The sequence below is a fragment of the Paramisgurnus dabryanus genome, chromosome 22, assembly GCF_030506205.2.
Source record: "Paramisgurnus dabryanus chromosome 22, PD_genome_1.1, whole genome shotgun sequence".
NCBI lineage: Eukaryota > Metazoa > Chordata > Actinopteri > Cypriniformes > Cobitidae > Paramisgurnus > Paramisgurnus dabryanus.
Genome location: NC_133358.1, coordinates 28,526,906 through 28,546,711, shown reverse-complemented (window position 1 = coordinate 28,546,711; position 19,806 = coordinate 28,526,906). Strand labels below are relative to the sequence as shown.

At 37.3% G+C, this 19,806-nt stretch overlaps 2 protein-coding genes across 3 annotated transcripts in view; one reads left to right on the top strand and one right to left on the bottom strand.

The window, feature by feature from the left end:
- Positions 1-464: 464 nt before the first annotated feature.
- snai2 (snail family zinc finger 2) lies at positions 465-2,721 on the bottom strand. Its single transcript, XM_065258614.2, has 3 exons — positions 2,514-2,721; positions 1,636-2,142; positions 465-1,412 (listed from the first exon to the last, which is right to left on the bottom strand). The coding sequence occupies exons 1-3, from the start codon at positions 2,590-2,592 to the stop codon at positions 1,231-1,233; spliced, it is 768 nt and encodes a 255-aa protein (XP_065114686.1). The 5' UTR covers positions 2,593-2,721; the 3' UTR covers positions 465-1,230.
- Positions 2,722-8,225: 5,504 nt separating this feature from the next.
- The window catches only part of sntg1 (syntrophin, gamma 1), a 59,601-nt gene continuing 48,020 nt past the window's right edge, over positions 8,226-19,806 (top strand). For both annotated transcript variants that reach the window (XM_065258612.2, XM_065258613.2), the window contains exon 1: positions 8,226-8,610. The gene's annotated coding sequence lies outside the window, so the exon portion shown is untranslated. The remainder of the gene's footprint in view (positions 8,611-19,806) is intronic.

The window sequence follows — 19,806 nt, the reverse complement described above, 5'->3', positions numbered from 1 at the left end:
TGAGTGCATGTCCATTCAAACAACTTAAAAGTTTAACACATATGCTTCCAAGGAGCACTTAATGAAGTTTCTGTTGTGTGTCTGAGTTACTACCTTCTATTCAGATTATAGTGTTCAACTTCTAAAAAATTGCTTTGTAAAAACCCTGTACACACCATAGTGTATATGCCACTTTCCCCCAACACCAGTTACAAGACATTTGCATCATAAAATACTTTAATAGCATTTTGGTGGGCTCCCAAAATGTAAGTTAGCATCTGGTGGAATGAGTTGAACCATATTCTTAACAGTTAAAGGGTTTCTTATTTGCATAACATTGCAAGTGCCGTGCAAATGTCAACATTAGGCTAATTGTTATTCAATGCAAATGTCGAAAGCTTGCTGTACTTGTTAGCACCCTATTATGGGAACCATGAAATGTTTTTTAAGAGTATGCATGACAAAAAAAAACATTTTTATTCAAAAAAGTGTAAATTTTATTTTTTGTACAAAATCATACCATCAATTTACACTTTGAAATAGAAAGTACAATCATATCAGTGTCATATACATTCAAAACATTTATATGGCAAAAAAGTTCCTGATGGACACAAAGTATTGCATATCCGAGTGCTGGTTAATTCCTGCTGTTGTTGTGTTATGACCACACAACAGTTTAAATACTTTTGCACTTGTTCCCTACTTGTTTAAAAATGGCTTTAGTTATTCATTTGGTCTCATTGGTTCGTCTATGGCTTGAAATATCCGACCCTTTTAGAAAAGCATACATAATGAAACACGAGTGACTGTCATACCCTTAAAAGAAGTTCAGTCACAACCACTTAAATTACCGTTTAGCCGAGAGGCGGTGATCCCTCGAACAGTAAATAACTGTAAACAAATGTACAGTACACCAGCTCAACAAAGACAGGAAAAACACTGTTTATATGAAAACCGCATGATGGGCGCGTGACACGTTGAATGAATCTAGTTTAAGTCACATGAGAACAAGTTCAGAGAGATCCAGCAAACTGTGCCTATTTCTTATTTGATGGTGGTTCTCCAGGAACCAAACTCATAAGGCAGCTCAGTATAAAAAAGCTTTTGTGCTTGGACTTCAGGATTTCTGTGCATTTCTTAATCGTCAACGTGAAGAGCACTTTGGGGTTGCGTTTCATATCCGAGCATGCACAGATCAGCAGGCACTTGGTGAATGTAGGCCCTGTGGTGTGTGCGCGCTCTCCCGATGTCTCAGTGCGCCATGCAGCATCCAGATTCCTCATGCTTGTGCAGAAGTGACATGCGGGAGAAGGTTTTCGAGCAGTTCTTGCACTGGTATTTTTTCACGTCCGAGTGGGTTTGCAGGTGGGCTCGGAGGTTAGATCGATCTGCGAATGCTCGACTGCAGTGGGGGCACGAGAAGGGCTTCTCACCTGGCGAATAAAAAAGTGATGTCACATTAGTGCATGTGTCAAATGCTTGCATATGCTTTTAGTAATGCAATGCACAACATGGTAGAAAAAGATTAAATAATTTATATGGTAACTTAGTAGTTCAAAAGTACCTAAAGGGTACAGCCCCAGTGACTGCTTTCAGTATAGGAAACCTTAGATGTGCATTGACCCAAATAACAACCATAAACTATAATTCCCTCACCTGTATGCGTCCTAATGTGTCCTTGAAGCAACCACGGTCTGGAGAAAGCTTTACCGCACATTTTGCAAACGCATGGCAACGTGTGTGTCCTTATGTGCATCTTTAGGGCGCCCAGGCTGACGTATTCCTTCTCGCAGTACTTGCAGCTGAAAGATTTCCTGGTCTGTGCGTCACAGTGCAGTTGCTTATGTTTCACCAGTCCAGAATACGTGCTGTAAGATTTATTACACAAACTGCACTGAAACTTCTCGGCGTCTGAGAGCTTCTGTATCCTCTCATCTTCGTCGCTTCTGGGGCTCTCCGAACCGCTGTGGTCCTTGCTGGAGGACGTGTCGGAGAGGGAAGAAGGGTATCCGGATATGGGGGAGAGATCGCTGGGCAGGGGGGAGAGGGGAAGGTTGCTGGCGGTCCAGATTGTTATGGGGCTGTATGCCACTGGGCTTAAAACTTCAGGCTGAGGTATAACAGGCACTGGAAGGGCTTTTAGTACGTATGGAGAAATAAACACTGCAATAAAGTGGAAACAGAATCATGTTAGTTAAGTGGAAAAGAGTGCACATGTGTATTTATTTATACTTCAATGAAGTTATATTATAGACAGACCATTACATTATAGAAACAGGAGTTTATTATAGTTATAAAGTACTGTATAGTATTAACAGGATTGTAAGACTAGTAATCAATAAAGTTTTGTGTTTTAGTTTAACTGAAGGAATTTCTACATTTTTGCAACTTTATAGTTTTTCAGCAAGTTAAGATTGGCGTTTTTTTTAATGTCCAAGTATCAGAAAAATAATCAATGGACCAAACCAAAAGTTTTTTTTTACTAATCTAGACACACTTAAAAACTTATTTAAACTTTTCAAACAAAATCTTACCTGTTGGACTCTCCAGTTCACTGTAGTTGGGTTTCTTAGCTGCATTAAAATGCTTCTTAACCAAGAAGGATCGAGGCATCCTGAAGTATTTATGTAAAGTTCACTTTCAGATAAAACAGTCCAAGCTTTTCGTTTTCCTTGTCAACTCTATAATCCTTATTGGACAGTCCAGCAGGGCTTCATCTTCTGCTCTCAAACTCTCAGCACCTCTCTGCAAGAAACAAGTAAATACTTCCAATCAGGTGCAAAGGGAGGAGCTTGGATTTGTCGTTTGCATATTCATTACCCCTCGTTCAATCAGAATGGAGGCGTGGTTTTTAGAGGGCGGGGCTGACGTGGCCGAAGACAGGTGCTTTGGATGTGTCGTGTATGGTGGTACAAAAATGTTCAGACTTGTCACAGATGGTAAAAACACACAGATTGTTGGAATGCCTGTGTGTAATGTATGGAGTCGGGTTTTGAAAAATTATAACAAGGAAGAGAAGAGGTCATACAGTGCATAAAGATATTATATACATAATAATATTTTTACGTATTTTCTTTTTTTATTTATATTTGTCAGCCTTTCCTTGGAAATTAACTTTTCGTTACCCACCAGTAATTTTTACATATTTCCTTTCAAGTCTTTACATATTTCCATTCAAAATGTTAAAATAGGCTTTCAGACATCTTTAGAGTTAATTTGATGTAGTTAAATATTTGTTTTAAAGAAACTTAAGAGTTTGCAGATTTACTGAAACGCAAACAGTTTAGTTGTTGCTGTAGAAGTGATTCATTAGCGCCCTCTGGTGTTCATTTCACAATGCATACTTGTTTGTGCTCCATTGATTTGTTCATATTGTAGTCTTGTATATTAAACAAAAATGAAAACTAGAATGCATTGTATAAATAAATAATTTAAATGCACAAAAATATAAAGTTTTCAGGCAGATAAAGTGTCATAAAATGATAAGCATGCTTTGCAATATTTATTTTTTGCTACTATAGTCAATGTCATATCATCTGATAATTATGTAGTGGTCAATATTTAATGTAAAAATAATACAAATTTAAAATGAAAAATTGATGTTGTGCTGTTTAAGGACTTTTACATCTTTCCCTACCATTGTTATGTTTCGTTTGAGCCAAGGGGCGTAACACCTTCGGAAAAAAGTACCCACTTCTTGGTCTAAAATATATTTACAAACAACTTTGGTCTAAAATTATATTTACAAACAATTTTTATCACCCAAATATATTTGGGTGTTAAAACCCACTAAAATGTATAAATGTATTATGTATAAATGTATTATATTTATTATAATTGCATTAGAAATAAAATAACAAAGTGGCTACATATATTATGATTTATATTAAACTTATATTATGCAAAAACAACAAATGCAATTGTGGCATGATGGCCTTATGACTTTTGCACAGTAGGGGAGAGCGGGGTATGTTGTCACACTTTTCACACTGTCTAACATTTACTGAGCACCATACATCAAAATGGTATAAATCTCATACCAAATGAAAGAAGGAAGTCTTGGGCACATATGTTGTATTCATAACATCTTTATATCTTATCTCATTACAGAGTTGTAGACTGTTGAATAGTGACTGTGCACTTGTGACAATTTGCCCCATCGGAGGGTAAGTTGTCACACTAGGGCGGGTAAGTTGTCACACTAGATTATCTAAAAATAAGAACACAACTACTTAATTGTGAATATTGATTTTAATTTTTAAACTCAAACCAAACTGGAAATATAAACATCCGTGCCTGGAGAATCTGGAAAAACAATTATTTCAATCCAAATAATGCACATTTCAATTAAGTGGCAAGACCACTTTACTTTGAACTTTGGTTCAAATGTTCTATGGCTTTCACATAAAACCAGATAACTGAATGGAACGCTGCAGATAACTTGCTTAACTTAACATGTTTAACCTCTGAACAAAACAGATGCCCTGTATGACTAATAGGACTCATCTCCAGAATCACAATTCTGACACACATAAATTGCCTTGCCTGAGGTGCAAGCATCATGGGCCCAATTGTTGCATTTTACACATTTTACCCAGGTCTCCTTTGGACGACTCTTTGAAAATGGCTCTACACAGACGAGGCAGAAGCACTCGTCATCATCTGATGATGACTCTTGCATGATTTTTCTTCCTTCCTTCCTTCCTTCCTTCAAACAACTTATTGCAATTAGAAAGAAATTACAATATCACAATTTATCATGTTTTCTGAGCATGTTCGATGTGTTTGTTTGTACAGGGGCAAGTTGTCACATGTGACGACTTGCCCCAAAGTCATTGAGACAACTTGCCCCATACTTACTTGTGTGCTAATGTTGTCTAAATCTCAAGTTTAGCTCATCATATCACTTTAGCTAAAGTATCAAAAGACACTTTACGGTCTCCTCTATTTTGTGCAAAATAATCATTTTAAACATTCACACCTAACAAAGTTGTATTGCATAAAATGTAAAGTGATTTTTTTTTACTTTTTCAGCAGAAAAATAAGAAAATTGTGCTAACCTCAGATTACAGTGATCTTGACCACATGTGAACAGGAAGTTGACTATAGAAGAAGAAGTCACATAAAGTGGCTATTTGATTTTTGAGATAGAGCCTCTACTGTTGGAGTTATGAACAGTGTGACAACTTACCCGTGTGACAACTTACCCCGCTCTCCCCTACTGTAAATAAATAAATAAGCAAATAAATAAATATAAATATAAATTGTTTTATATATGTTTGTTTGTTTATTTGTATATATATACATATTACGTTTCGTCTGTGCTGTTTAATGTCTTTTACATCTTTCCCTACCATTGTTACGTTTCGTCTGAGCCACGGGGCGTAACACCTTCGGAAAAAAACACCCACTTCTTGGCCTAAAATATATTTACAAACAACTTTGGTCTAAAATTATATATTATAATTATAATTTGTATTATATATTATAATTATAATTTGTATTATATATATATATATATAATTTTAAATAAATTAGTATTTTTACTTAATTCTGCTCAAAAACGAATAAGATGTGTTTAATGCCAAGAGAGGTCACACTAAACTCCGATGATGCCTAAAGACGACATTTAGTCCTAATTTTTTATTTTATTTTTACATATTTCCTATTTGTATCTTAATAAAAGAGATTGAAAAATAATGCTTAACAAGCATAAAGTGTATGCTTAGTATGTTGACTGGTACATTTATTGTTTAGTAGTCTAACAAAGCCAAATGTTTTGCTTAAAATTGCTCTCTTTAAATAAATGCCATTTGAATCTAACTTTGTTATTGCATTTAATGCCATTCAGACATATGTGTGCAAAGTTTGCCAAGTGCCCAAATGCATTGGTGCTCTGTATCAATTGTGTTGTAAAGTCCCTTCAATTTCACTGATAGAGCCAATTCAATGAGGGTGAGCGTTTAGTACAAAGGATTCTCGTAACGATTCATAAATGGTGAGATTATTAGATGGGCATTCCTGTGAAAACAAAACACAGAGCTAATTAACACTGGCTGGTGGGTCAGAATGACACTGGGTACAATGCATACATCTTCATTTGTATCAGCCAAATCTGAATTTCAGTCAAACAAATTACTGTAGACCAGAAGGCACCAGTTAATACTTAACTTGATATAAAGTGATATATAAAGGACACATTCAAAGATCATTTTCTGAGGTAGCACACCAACACAGGCATGGATAAAATCAATTAGTATAACAGATAGCCATCAAACCATTGTAGTGAATATAAAGGAAACTTGTCTTCGGGACGTCTGGGTAATTAAAACAGGCACACGCTAAGCAGATTTGCGGGAGAAACTTTAATTGTAAGTGAGATTTCTTATCTGGCAAAACTAATTACAGAAATGGAGGTAGTGTCCTACGTTCTGAGTGCCAGAAAAAACCAAGGGCAATCTTGATTCTCCTCTCAATGACATATAACACGTTGGCCCGCTTTTGTGTGTAGGCCTACACTCCTTAAAGGGGACATATCACAAGACTTTTTCACGATGTAAAATAAATCGTTGGTGTCCCCAGAGTACATAAATTAAGTTTTAGCTCAAAATTCTTTATAGATAATTTATAATAACATGTTAAAATTGCCACTTTATAGGTGTAAGCAAAAATGTGTCGTTTTGGGGTGTGTCACCTTAAATGCAAATGAGCTGATGAAATCGCAATAATGGTGATTTGTTAAAATTTAAACTCAATTGTGCTGTCCCATTTTGATCTCTCTCTCTCTCTGCACTAAATGGCAGCGCCATGGTTAGATAGTGACGTTAAGGTGTGGTATTATTATAATACGATCCCCTTTTGACATCATAAGGGGGGACCAAATTTCAATTACCTATTTTTTCACATGCTTGCAGAGAATGGTTTACCAAAAACTAAGTTACTAGCCTATTGATTAGGCTACTATCAGCAAAACAACCATTCATGAATAACACCAAGAGTCAAACTTCTAACCTTTTAGTTAGCACTTAACCATTGCACTGTGTTTGACAAACAACACTGAATTGAAAAGAAACAATGATAAAAATGCGATGACAAGTATATTCTTCTTTATAAAATATCATGACTGGACAGCAATGCAAATGAGTCCGTATTATAGAGAGAGGGCATGCTGACTACATAGGGTACTTGGCGTTTCCTTATAATCTCCAATCGCCTAGCTTTGGGAGGTATGCACGAACCTTGATAAACCCTGTCAGTTATTTATGTTGGGTGTTACGTAAAGCGTAATGGGGAATGTTCTCGTTCCTCTGCCTCCTTCACCAAATATAATACCGCATTGATAACCTCGCGCACGATCCGAGCCTTAAAGTGCCACAGTCTCGTGCATCTGTGCACGTTTCCTTCACTCAGTAGGGATTAAATATAGTCAATACCCCGCATATGTACGCGGACTGAGACGGCGAGCTGTTTGGTGTCGGTCAATCATGAAGGAATGAAGCGAGAAGGGAGAGAGAGAGACGTTAGAAAGACGCTTCTGATTTGCATAAGGTGGTCCGATTCATTTCACCGAGTTGGCTCGTTCGGACGATTCATTTCATACGAACAGACTCGTTCAATTGAGTTGCCGAAGGTGTTCATCAACGGTTTCAACGCGGCGTTTTGAGTTTGTAAAATTAAACGTTTATTTTGAGTTTAGATTTGACTGATAATTCAATATTTGGGAACAAAACATAATATTTTAGTATTAGAAGTGAATTTCTGAGGTAAATAGGGCGACTTTCTTGTATTAGTCGAATGACAACAATGCAAAATAAGTTGATTTGACATTTTCAGTGAGACAAATGAACCGGAAATTATGCCATCTGTGATTTTTTTTAACTCCTAAATCTTTTTTATGTGACTTCCAGAGGATATTTTATACACAATCTGACTAAAAGATGAAAAATAACTATATTTATTTTTGACGATAACTTACACGGTGAAATGGAACTTGACTGAAACATAATGGCGTCAGGTGACAACATGCGTATTTACCATAGGCCTACCACATTTTTAAGGTGACGTTAGCCTATATAACTTTAGTTGTTCACTGAATGTTTCATATACTGTGAATATTATGGTATTCCGAACATGCAGCCAAAGCTTTTTGTCTACTGTATCTTTGTAACCATGACAAGATTACTATACTTGCCGATAAATGCTCATTCGATTCGAACGAATCACCAGAAAGGACAGATTCAATAGAACGATTCCTTCGCGAATCGGACATCACCACTTGCGCTTTCAGCCGGTCATTATTATTGCTCAGGATGCCTAGCGACAGCAGGAGATATGTAGATGGAAAACGCTGCATGGCTCAGATTGCGGAGGATGCTGGCCAACGAGACGGTAGATGCGTCGCGTCTGTTTTGGGAATATAAACTGAGAACAAGTTCAAAGGAGCCGCTTCGGAGGATTTTGCCGAGCGGTCGCGGATGGAGGCTGCACATTAGTGGTCGTTATGATCTGAAGGCTGAATACTCGTTTCCCAATAGACAGACACCGATGACCAAATCAAGAGGGATGGAAGAATCGTGAACTTGTGAACGAGTGGAGCCTATTACAAATTACCACCTGTTAGTTAAATACCAGGTAAGATTTTTAACTAGTACTGCCTATGCACACACTGTCTTTTCTATGTAACACAGATGCGTATATTTTAAGTGGCGCAGGGGTTTTGTAGGACCTCCACACTGTTTCTAACTAAATCATTCACTACTAAAAAAATAAATACAATTGGGAGGACGAGAGAAGATATTGGGGGAGTAAAATCACATGCTGACTTACCAACCAATTGACCTACCAACCTAAACTTGAGCTTATTTGATGCTGCATTAAAGATGCTGAACCATGCATCTAGTAAAATAGCTGAACCACGTCCCCAACAGTCACCAATATCCCCTCCTTCCTATTGCCATCTTTATACTAAACACTAAATTGTCTCTTGGTTGGCACGTCTTCAAAAACCAGGCTTTAGTGCATACCCTTAAGCATCCAATCTGTCTTCAGTTTAATGTAATTGAGTTATTTAGTATGATGGTATGTAGCTAGTTAACATATGGACATTTATGTAAATATGTGCCTGCCAGATAAAGCAGATAAGTTAAGCTGATAGCTGCATCTGGTTCCTCCCTACGTTTCCTCCACATTGAGTTTTCCTTTCCACCCCTGACTTGCTTATTGGCTTTTGGAGCAATATGTTAAATGCATTATACAAAAAAGTATAAGCCAGTCGTCTTTAATGTTGCAATAAGTTATTTGTGATGATCGATGCATTAGATGATTAAATGCATTCACATTGTTATTCATTATATCAATAACAAGCAAGTGACTCGAGGGAAAAGCTGAATATTTCAAAGTGACCTGGCCAGCATTATAATAATGTTTTGCCAGCGCATTGCACAGGACAGATTGTTCATTACACACACACACACACCCCACAGTGCCTAATTAACAGGAAACACTGTATAAATATAGTGTTAATGGCTCACCGTGTTGTGTACATTGTTAAATCAACCTGAATGGGACCTGTGGACAGCTGGTGTATCCTGTGGCTTTTCCGAGATGAAATTAAAGGTAACCTGAGCAGGTTGTTTTATGTTATACTGTTCGGGTTATAGAAAAAGCATGCATGGGTGATAATCAGGAAATACATACGGATAAGTAATTCTGGAGCGGAAAATTTGTCTTGAGAGTTATTCTGTCAAGAGAATAAGAAACCAAAATGTATTTTATTTTCTCAGAACAACAGCAATTTTGTTTTATGCTTTTAAAAATATTTGAACGTTTCAATTCGTGCATCTTGTGAATAGCATAATGCTTTAAATATTAATATAACTTAATTTAATCAATATTTGATGCTTGGTATTTTATTTAATTGTTATGTGAGGATTACATGTGCCTTACTGACTATTTCTTCCCGAATCACCATTGGTAGAATAGTTCTCTTGTCCTCATGAAGCAGTTTTGTTTTGCTTAAGCATCACCAATGATCCACAAAAAGAAGCCCCATTTCCCCGAAGGCCCCTTACATTTTACGTGGCGAGGTGACAATATCAATCTTTGTTCATGCCTGCAGTGCACAGGCTATCATTTTATCTCATTTTAAATCACAGCGGCGGGCAGCATTCAAGGTTACGCAGCATATCTTGAATGGTGACACACAAGTGCTCTTTTGATCCATTAGGCAGCGGATGTATCAAGCAGACATTTCTCGTCAAACGTGACGACGAGGCAGATGGCGAAGCTTTTGCAACGGCAGCGAGTCCCGAGAAACAAATTAAAAACACTAACAATGAAAATGATGATGGGCGTATAACAGCAAAAGGGTGATAATGGATTGCACCATGGTTTGATTCCGGAGCTGTCAGGTCTTAATGGGAATTGGTATGGATGTTGTAATTGAACATTTCCGTTAGATATTTCTTAGATGATAGGGAATCATTGGGAATCATGCATTGAAATGTTTGACAAAATATCTTTTTTTCACATCACCAAAGCATGCTAGTTCCTGATATATCCTAAATTTGAGGCAACATCATATTGGTATATTATTGTAAAATTCGACAATAGAGCTAAAAATCTGTGAGGGATACATCAAGTGGCTTTATGACAACCGATTTATTATTTTTCCAGACTGTCATTAAGGAACAAAGTGGGTTTTTTTGCCTCCCAGTTTGTCACTTTATTCAAGTGCAGATTGTCAAAGACCATATGGTTGGTTTTGAATCTGTAACGCTTTACGTGCATGCAAGGATGGTCAAAGAAAAAAATGAAAAATGGCTGCAAGCATTTAAAATAATTTAGTCTTGTCAAGCGCACAGGATTTTTGCCAGATGATTCGTGATTTTTTGTTTATTTATTTAGGTTACAAATTGACATTATTCAGGTTATGCAAGTAAATTGACTACTTTAAAATTGCCAAACAGACCCTAGATCTTGGCATCCTTATTTTTTTTCATGGATAGTACAGCAATTCTGCTTATCCTTAGACGTTATTGGCTTTAATATGCCGTAGGGAGGCATTATAATTACAATTAAATTAATCTATAGCAGAATAAAAGTTTTTGTTTACATCATTTATGTGTGTGAACTAGGGATGTCCCGATCAGGTTTTTTTGCCCTCGAGTCTGAGTCCGAGTCATTTGATTTTGAGTATCTGCCGATACCGAGTCCCGATCCGATACTTCTATAATACATAAAAAAAAAAGAATAAAGAAGAGCGAAAAAACAGAACCAGTCCAGGATGTTCCTTATGTCATGCCGCACGCATTGCTGTTTCTGTGTTGAGTCAAAAGAGTCTAACTCTGTGCCAGCGCATAACTACAGATGTGTTAAAAAATAATGAATATATACTATATATGTTCAGGGGTTAAATTGGGGTTTGTTTTGTGGGGATGCTCTGTTAGGAGGGAGGGTTCGAGGGGTAACATGTTTAATCCAGATGACAGCAAAGCCACTGGGTGTGTTTCAATGACATTTTGTATCTCTGATAGGATTTTATAAGTTTCAGTTTTAAAGCTGTGCCACATGTTGACCCAAACTTTAAAACCTGAACTTTAAATTATGCAAATCTATGAGTCTGACACCCTATATGCATTTGTTGCACATGTCATTATGCACAATTGATCAAACTTTGAATGAAGTTATAAGACTTAACCTCCTTGACTCATTCTAGGCATAAGATAGGCTACCCAAAAAGACTCAATTAACAAGAAAAACAACATACTGATTCAGCAATATATCTTATAAATTAGCCATAGAGATTCCCTAAGCTGGTCAGCAGTTAGTTATAAAATACCTATAGTTAGGTCGTGATTCATTTGTATAATCAAAATACATTATTTTATTAAACTATACAATCAGTTGTATCCAGTTATCTAGTTAACATTTTGTAATGAGATGAGTGACATGGCTATATACATAGGCCTACTTTAATACTTTGCTTCTAGACTTCTATTAGGTTTTTTCGACATGGGCACCATTCTTACCTCTCTTTCTCTCTCTCTCTCTCTCTCTCTCTCTCTCTCGCTCATCTCTACAGTAATGTCAAATGATCCTGCGCGTTCTTGAGGTTCTGAGTGAGACGCAGAACTGCGTCTGAGCACATGTTGAAAATAACGATCAACCCGTCGTTTAAATGAGCGGTAAAAACGCGGTTTTATCGTGGGTTCCTTGCACGCTTGTTCGACTTCATGCGGCGCCGCAACAATCGACAGCCGGGTGACGTCAAACTACCGCGTGAGTGATCCGCGAAATCATACGGTGGAGTTTGCTTTTAAATCGTTCTTCCGGAACTTTGACGTCATGCAGCACCACAAGAACCAGCAGCCGGATGAAGTCGAACAAGCCTATTCTCTTCAGTTCACACGCACCAGCGCAGCGCGTACACTGGCGCGGAGCAGAGCGAGAACTTAATGGATTTTAAACCCTGCATATGTATCCGAGTCCTGATCGGGAGGTAACGTCCGATTCCGATCGAGTCTGAAACCACTTGATCGGGGCCGATTTCCGATCACGTGATCGGATCGGGACATCCCTAGTGTGAACCTTGTAATAACTTTGTATAGATAAATGCACACACATGCATGTATATATTTAAGAAATGTTTAAATGTGTATAGATTTGTATATTTATGTAATAAATTATTCTATATATAAATATAAATACTTAATATAGACGGTTTCGGTACACGTCTGGATCCGAACTTTACTTCCGGTTTTGTTTTTTTAACGGTCTGACTAGTTGCTAAACTGATCTCTTGAACCAATGCCTCGTCGAAAATAACAAATGTTTTGGTTTCCTAGGTAATCTATGTGTTGTTTTTTGCTTGTTATATAAATAAACTACGTTTAAAGAACTTTGTTGTTATTTATTCTTAGCGGAGTTTACCGGAAGTTACGTGCGAACCACGACAGCCGCTTATGTTGTTACTGCTGAAACCGTCTATATAAATTTTTTTTTTTTCTTAAAATTATACATGCATGTGTGCATATTTATTAGGGATGCACCGATACCGATACTGGTATCGGGTATCGGCCTCGATACCACATTTTCTAAAGTACTCGTTAAAAGTCCCCCGATACCTGGAATCGATACCATGGTCTGAGAAATGTCTATGTTTGAGCGGCGTGTAAGGAGGTTAATGCCTCTTGTGTTGTCCAAAGAGGCAGAGTTTACAACAAACTGGAAAACTAGTTCTTTGTTTTTTTGTTAAATTATATGACTAAAGCTGTTACCTGTAAATTTAAATCATGTTTTTTTATAAAGTACTCGATATCGGTATCGGCAAGTACTGAAATGCAAGTACTCGTACTCGTATTCCAAAAAAGTGGTATCGGTGCATCCCTAATATTTATATATACATAAATATTATACACAGTTCACACACATATATGATGTAAAAAAACCTTTTATTCTGCTATAGATTAATCGCAATTAATCGTTATGCATCTCAACGAGCGTTTCAAGAAAACATACTACCACCCTTTGGAATGCCTCAAAATGATGCAGCACCTTTAGAGACGTGATGAGTTTGGGAATGAGGCGTCTTCCATGCATCCACTGTTTTCTTCCATATTAACCTCTGGGGCGTCCGCGAGGAAGCGAGCGTTCATTGCCAGGTGGTGAGAATGTAAAGTAATGGGTCATGAATAATAAACTGTCTTTGTTGTCTTATTCACACTTCTGTGGATGCCTCGGTTCAGTATTGAGCAGCTGAGGGTTAAGCACAGTATTCAGGATATTTTTTAGCAGCGAGCATCATTGATTTCTTTTAGCCTCTGTGAGATGAAGCAGAAATGTGTGCTACTTGTTGTTTGCGGTAATGTGTTCCTGAATTTCTCAATGGCACATGACGTGCACAATTAATGGTGCTTGCAAGTGTGTTCATAAATAAATAGGATATTTATTATTTATTGCACCCTAATATCACTAAATGGCTAATGCACTAGTCATAGTAGTGATGGTGTTTTGCATAATACATCAAGATGTGCTACAATATAAAAATATTACAGCATCTTATTTTTTGTAACCTTTGTGTTAGCAAAAGGTTAGCAGTGCAAAAGGTCATGAGGTCAAAGCCACAACTAATAAAACTGTGTAATGTACAGTAATACAGTGATATGTAGCATGCTACTGAATGATTAGAATTTTTTCTATGTTTAAGTGCATCTACCAACCTAGAAAATGTGAAAAAGATCAACCCCAGTAACTAAGTTTTAGTAAACCATTCTCTGCAAGCATGTGAAAAAATAGGTCATTGAAATTTGGCTCCCCTTGTGATGTCAGAAGGGGATAATACCGCCCCCTAATCTGCACTATCCAACCACGGCACTGCCATTTAGTACAGAGGTCAACTCATTTGCATTTAAAAGGACACACCCAAAAACGGCACATTTTTGCTCGCACCTAAAAAGTGGCAATTTTGATAAAAAAATATCTATATGGTACTCTGGGGGACACCAAAGATTTATTTGACATCTTAAAAAAGTATTGAGAAATGTCCCATTTAATGTATCACAGTATTTTAGTTGATGTTAATACCATGGTGCATGTCCAAGTTGGACCAGACCTGAAGACAAAATATTTTATAGCTGGAGGTATTATGATGCTAATTTGTTAGTGTTCACTTTTAACTTTTATGTCTGTTTCTACATTTGTGACAAAACTAGGTTCGCACTAATAAATATTTATATTTTCATTATAAATATTTATCTTGATTGTCATCAAAAATGCGAGCTATCTGCCGCAGCAGCGTTCAACGTGTTCGCAAATACATGTCACCTAGTCTCATATCGACATGGTTAATTTATTCTGTTTTGATAAGCTGACACACAAATAATAAACAAACCAAACTTCACAATACTTTGCTTCTTGACGGTGGAAATAATTACCCAACTTTGCTACCATAATGAGTCTCATGTGTCCATTAAGTTTCCTCTGGCACCTTCTCTGTTTACTGCCTCGCCAAAACTCATCCATTATCCAGAGAGAGAGAGAGGTCAACGCTCGGGTCTGTAAATGTGCCATTTGTTAATTTACTGGCGTTATTCACGTCATTGTCACTAAATAGATCTAGTTTGGTGTTGTGATGTAGGCCAGCGGGTCTCGCTGGTGTCTTAGCTAATGAGGGCTTATGAGAGATCCACCCGATGGGGAGGAAAGAGGTTGCTTTTGGCAATAATATGTCAGAGTGGGATAACACAAAAGGATGAAGTTGGGATGAAACTTTAATCAACCGTAACGTGATGTCCAAAGTCTCTGGGATGACCTTTGCATTTCTAGCTAAGAGCGTCTTAGCAGTGCCACCATCAAGAAAGCTGCGAAACACTCAGTCAGGCCCGATCAAACCTCTGAGTCAGCCTGACATTTCTGTTATTTTAGTGCAGACAAGATGCTTTCCCCGAATGTCTGTTTTGTAAATGATGGTATCAATGTAAAGCGATGGTATCAGATGGTAATACCATCCTAGAGGAAAATGTTATTGCTTAGCTCAAGAGACATTCTCAGTTATCTCTCAAGTATCAACTTTGTCTCAGATGCTTCTTGTAAAATGAAAAATATAAAAATGAAAAAAAGACACATTGTACGGTACTCAGCATTAGTCTTATGCCATTACAAGCTTTGTTGTTTTAGCAAAGTTTTTAATGACCATCTGTATTTATTTGAAAAAGATACAAACAAAACATGTAGGAAATATGTATGCCAACTAAAAAACACACAAAATGGCTTCATGCAAAAGTCAGTATTTAGTGTGATCTCTTTTGGCACTAAACACATCTTAAACAATTTTTAGAAGTCCTGAAGTCATAAAATTACAATAGAAAATAGGATTTTATTTCATTTAGGTTTAAGAGATCCTGGAGGTTCCTGCTATTGCTCAAGTGTAAGAGGAGATCATGTAGTGATACTTTATCTGTTTTTTTAATATTGCATGGAAGACACTGGATGATTAATACATCTTAAATGATTTTAAAACCATGTGAGACCACAAACATATAGGGACAGTGTCAAATGATTTTTAACATCATAATCCTCAGAACGCCCGCACTGGATGATTCAACCAGATTGCGAGACCGCACACGTGATGACTGTAGTAACGATTTCAAAGTGATGCGACTCGAGATCTCACAGAAACGTGACTTGAGAAAAACAAATGTTTTTGGTAGTTCTTGCATCACACATTATAAAGGCACTGCTGCCATAGCAGGGCTCAAGACTACCACCAAAATTTGAGAGTGTGCCACTGAATTTTACATCCAGTCGCACATGTGCGAGCAGTAAATTTGACCTTTTTTTATGATGTGACACTGAATTTGAAACAGCACATTGTACTTTCTGCATGTATCATTAAAGTATTTATTAGTAATACAGTGGAAAATAGTAGAAATTTGAATATTTGGTTAGCATGTTGATTTACAGTGTGTGCCCCTAAATTTTCTGGTTGCGCCCCTAAAATTTTTAGTTGGGGGCCCACTTTGCTCTTAGTGAAAAAAGTTAGTCTGGAGCCCTGCATAGCTATACAAGTCGATATTCTTTCTTAAAGCAACACTAAAGAGTTATTGCTCTTTGCTCCCCCTACAGGTTAGAAGCGTAATTGTTCATTAGCACTGTCGTAAATACTGCAGCATAGCTGGCTCTGATTGGATTGTAGGTCTGCCGTAAAGCAAGTTTTTGTAATTTTCACTCGAACTGCAGGACCACTACCCGGCGGTTGGAAACTTCTTTAGTGCGGTTTTGGCCGATAGAGGGCTGCAAAGCGAATGTGAAAGTGCCATTCACCCTGTTTTGAGTGGATGAACCACTGAAACTTCTTTGGAAACGTTATTTTAAGGTAAAAAAAACTCTTTGGCGTTGCTTTAATACTCCTCTTCATGTCATGTCATGTTTGTGAGTGTCTATTTTCCGCTATAAAAGCATGCAACATCCGGTTGAAGCTTGCACGCTCTCATTAGCTATTGTTGCTGTCATGTAGGAGACAACCCGACCAAGTCTTAAAAACATGTTTGATATTTAAGATTTGGGGTTCGGGGAGGCTCCAACGCGATCAGGAGCAGCAAAATAATCGCAATGACACCACACACCCGCGCTGTTCTCCTAGATGTTTTATCAACTGGCTAGTCCGGACCACGTCTTTCTTATTTCGGCCGTGTGGCGCACGTGCTTGCTCGCAGTGTGAAGAGCGTCCGCGCTATTCTCCAATATGCACTTGACTGCCTTTTTTTTTGAACGACCTAATTAAGGCGGTAGGGTTAGGCGGGCCACCCGAACTGAAAAGTGCTGCGGGAAACCCTGGTTTATGGTATAAAAAAAACATTATTTTCCACATACCGTACTTTTTGTGTCTTCCTGAAATGCAGTGATTCATGTACAAAACTCATCAATTTGGAAACCGCTGTGACTTTGATTGGCCAGCTAATCTGTACGTTGTGATTGGCCTGAATTCCTCTGACGTCAGCCGGAAATGTGACGCTCCTTACCATGTTTGAAACATTCGGTCACAATGCAATGCAAACAGGAGTTTACTTACCGGGGCTGAGTCCAAAGCAGGAGAAGTGATGATAATGTCGGTCTTTACTACATCACCAATCCCAGGAAGTAAACTGTTGCTTCTGTCGTTAACATGTAATACACACTTATACACCAAAGGAAATGTAAAATCGTGAATCGGATAATTGATGCTCTTTAAAAATCTTCAAATGTATGGCCAGCTTTATACTGTATGCAGTGCTTAACACATTTATTAAAGCCCCATTCTTTTTGTCTCAAAGACCATTTAACATGGTTAAGTGCTTTAATTTGGACTCATCTTTTCAGAGAGGTCTTACCGTTTCATTTTGAACAGGAGTCAGGATGTCAAATTTAATTAGTGTTTTTATACCCAAATTTGAGGCGCACATTCAACTTCTCTCAGAAGTCAGAAATGAATCAAGCGTACCTTAAAACGTTTTCTATTAAGGACTGCAAGTAAATAACTGTAATTGGACATCTGAATAAAAATTAAAAAAATTAATGGCTACAGTAACAACGATTATATTTTAGCATATGAAGAGTTTTGTTGCAAATTTTTAATTACATTTTTCAGAAATCTCGTTTTTTGTTCCTATATATATATATATATATATATATATATATATATATATATATATATATATATATATATATATATATATATATATATTAGGGATGGGCATTTGATTAAATTGTTTTAGTCGATTGTCGGGAGAATTAACGATCGACTATCGATTAATCATTAATATTTTTATCATAAAAAATAATTATTTAACTTTTATAATTCAAAATTTGTTGCATACAAAAATACAGCGCGTTTTCCTCCGTAAGACCTTTATTACAAGATCAACTTGTGGCAAACAGTTAAACTACATTTAGTTAGACAAACGGAACTGAAATAAAAACGGAAGGTCACAGATAACAGAGTATGGCGTCAAAAATTGCACCCTGGTGGTAAAATGTTGAACTGCTGCCACACAGTGAAATTCATTTAATTGTTTCAAGACACACGCTACGCTAGGCAACGCAACCTGCATTAGATAAAAAAAGGATTCGATTAATCAATAACAAATTAACGTCATCGACTAAATTCTTAACGATGAATTATCGATCGTCGATTAATCATGCCCATCCCTAATATATATATATAGGAACAGTAATAAGGAAACAGATCTAGTGATTTTGGAGCCCTTTCTTGGAAGTTTTCGTACAATCCACCTTAAAAGCATGGGATTTAATTTCTGTAAAACCTATGGTGAAGCGTGTGCCACTACAGTGATGTAATTTTTTAACAATGTTCACTCATAATGCAACACCTTTGACGAAAAGATGAAAAAGGACAGCTACAATAGAGGTGCAAGTCTACTATTTCAGTGAAAAAACATAGGCCCATATTCATATTTTTCTTTATACATAGGGTATAATATAGCTACTGCATGCATTGTTGACCATGAAAGAAGCCTGTTCATGAGATTACATTGCATGAAGGCTTTGGAGGGAGTGTGTTTGTTTTTCCACCTCATGGCTGTGAAATACACACTTACAATTGGGCACAGAGGGAGCCTCATGGGAGCATGTGCACTCACCTGCTTGAGGAAAAACCAGGCGAAGAAGGTCGACCTTGATACGGCATCATTGTCAAAGGCGGCAGCTGACCAGTTTTTTTGTGTTTGTGTGTTCTAGCAAGTATTAGATTCATAACTAAAATAAATATTAACAGCATATTGCTAGTCTCAGCGGTGCGTTGTGCCAACACGAAGTATCCCACAGTTATTTTCGATATACGGTTGCATTTATCAAGCGCGGTGCCAGCGTTATTGCCTGTGTTTCTAAGTAATTTCACAGGAACACTTGTAAAAGTCCTTTGAGTTGTATTGCAATGCGTTTTGGAGTTACTGCCAGGCTCCGGCAAAAAAATGAATATCCTTTGTGGTGTCCCAATGCTCTGGTCGATATGATGTAAACTCGTTCATTTCCAGGTCCACTTTGAAGTCAACAACAAAACATTTTAAAGCAGTGACAGAGCTTTTGTGACGTTTTATCAAAGCAAAGGTTGAAGATGTCAGCTCGGAAAGAAAGTTCACTAATGAATATGAAGATGCAAAGACGTTTATGTTGCCCACACTTGAGCTTAACCGACATCCAGTTGCTCTGATGACACGCTCGCAGATGAAGCAAGATTATATGAGTCAGCTGTGCATAATGCAATTTTAATGATGACAAATAATGGTTTTATTTTAGACATTACAAAGATGAAGTCGTGGGGTTGTGAAAGTA

Bases quoted from the DNA above. Each gene is read 5' to 3' on its own strand.
- snai2 (XM_065258614.2), bottom strand. From the start codon at position 2,592: ATGCCTCGATCCTTCTTGGTTAAGAAGCATTTTAATGCAGCTAAGAAA. The intron at 2,143-2,513 runs GTAAGATTTTGT...ACTTTATTGCAG, and splicing joins TGAACTGGAGAGTCCAACAG to TGTTTATTTCTCCATACGTA. The intron at 1,413-1,635 runs GTGAGGGAATTA...TTTATTCGCCAG, and splicing joins ACACATTAGGACGCATACAG to GTGAGAAGCCCTTCTCGTGC.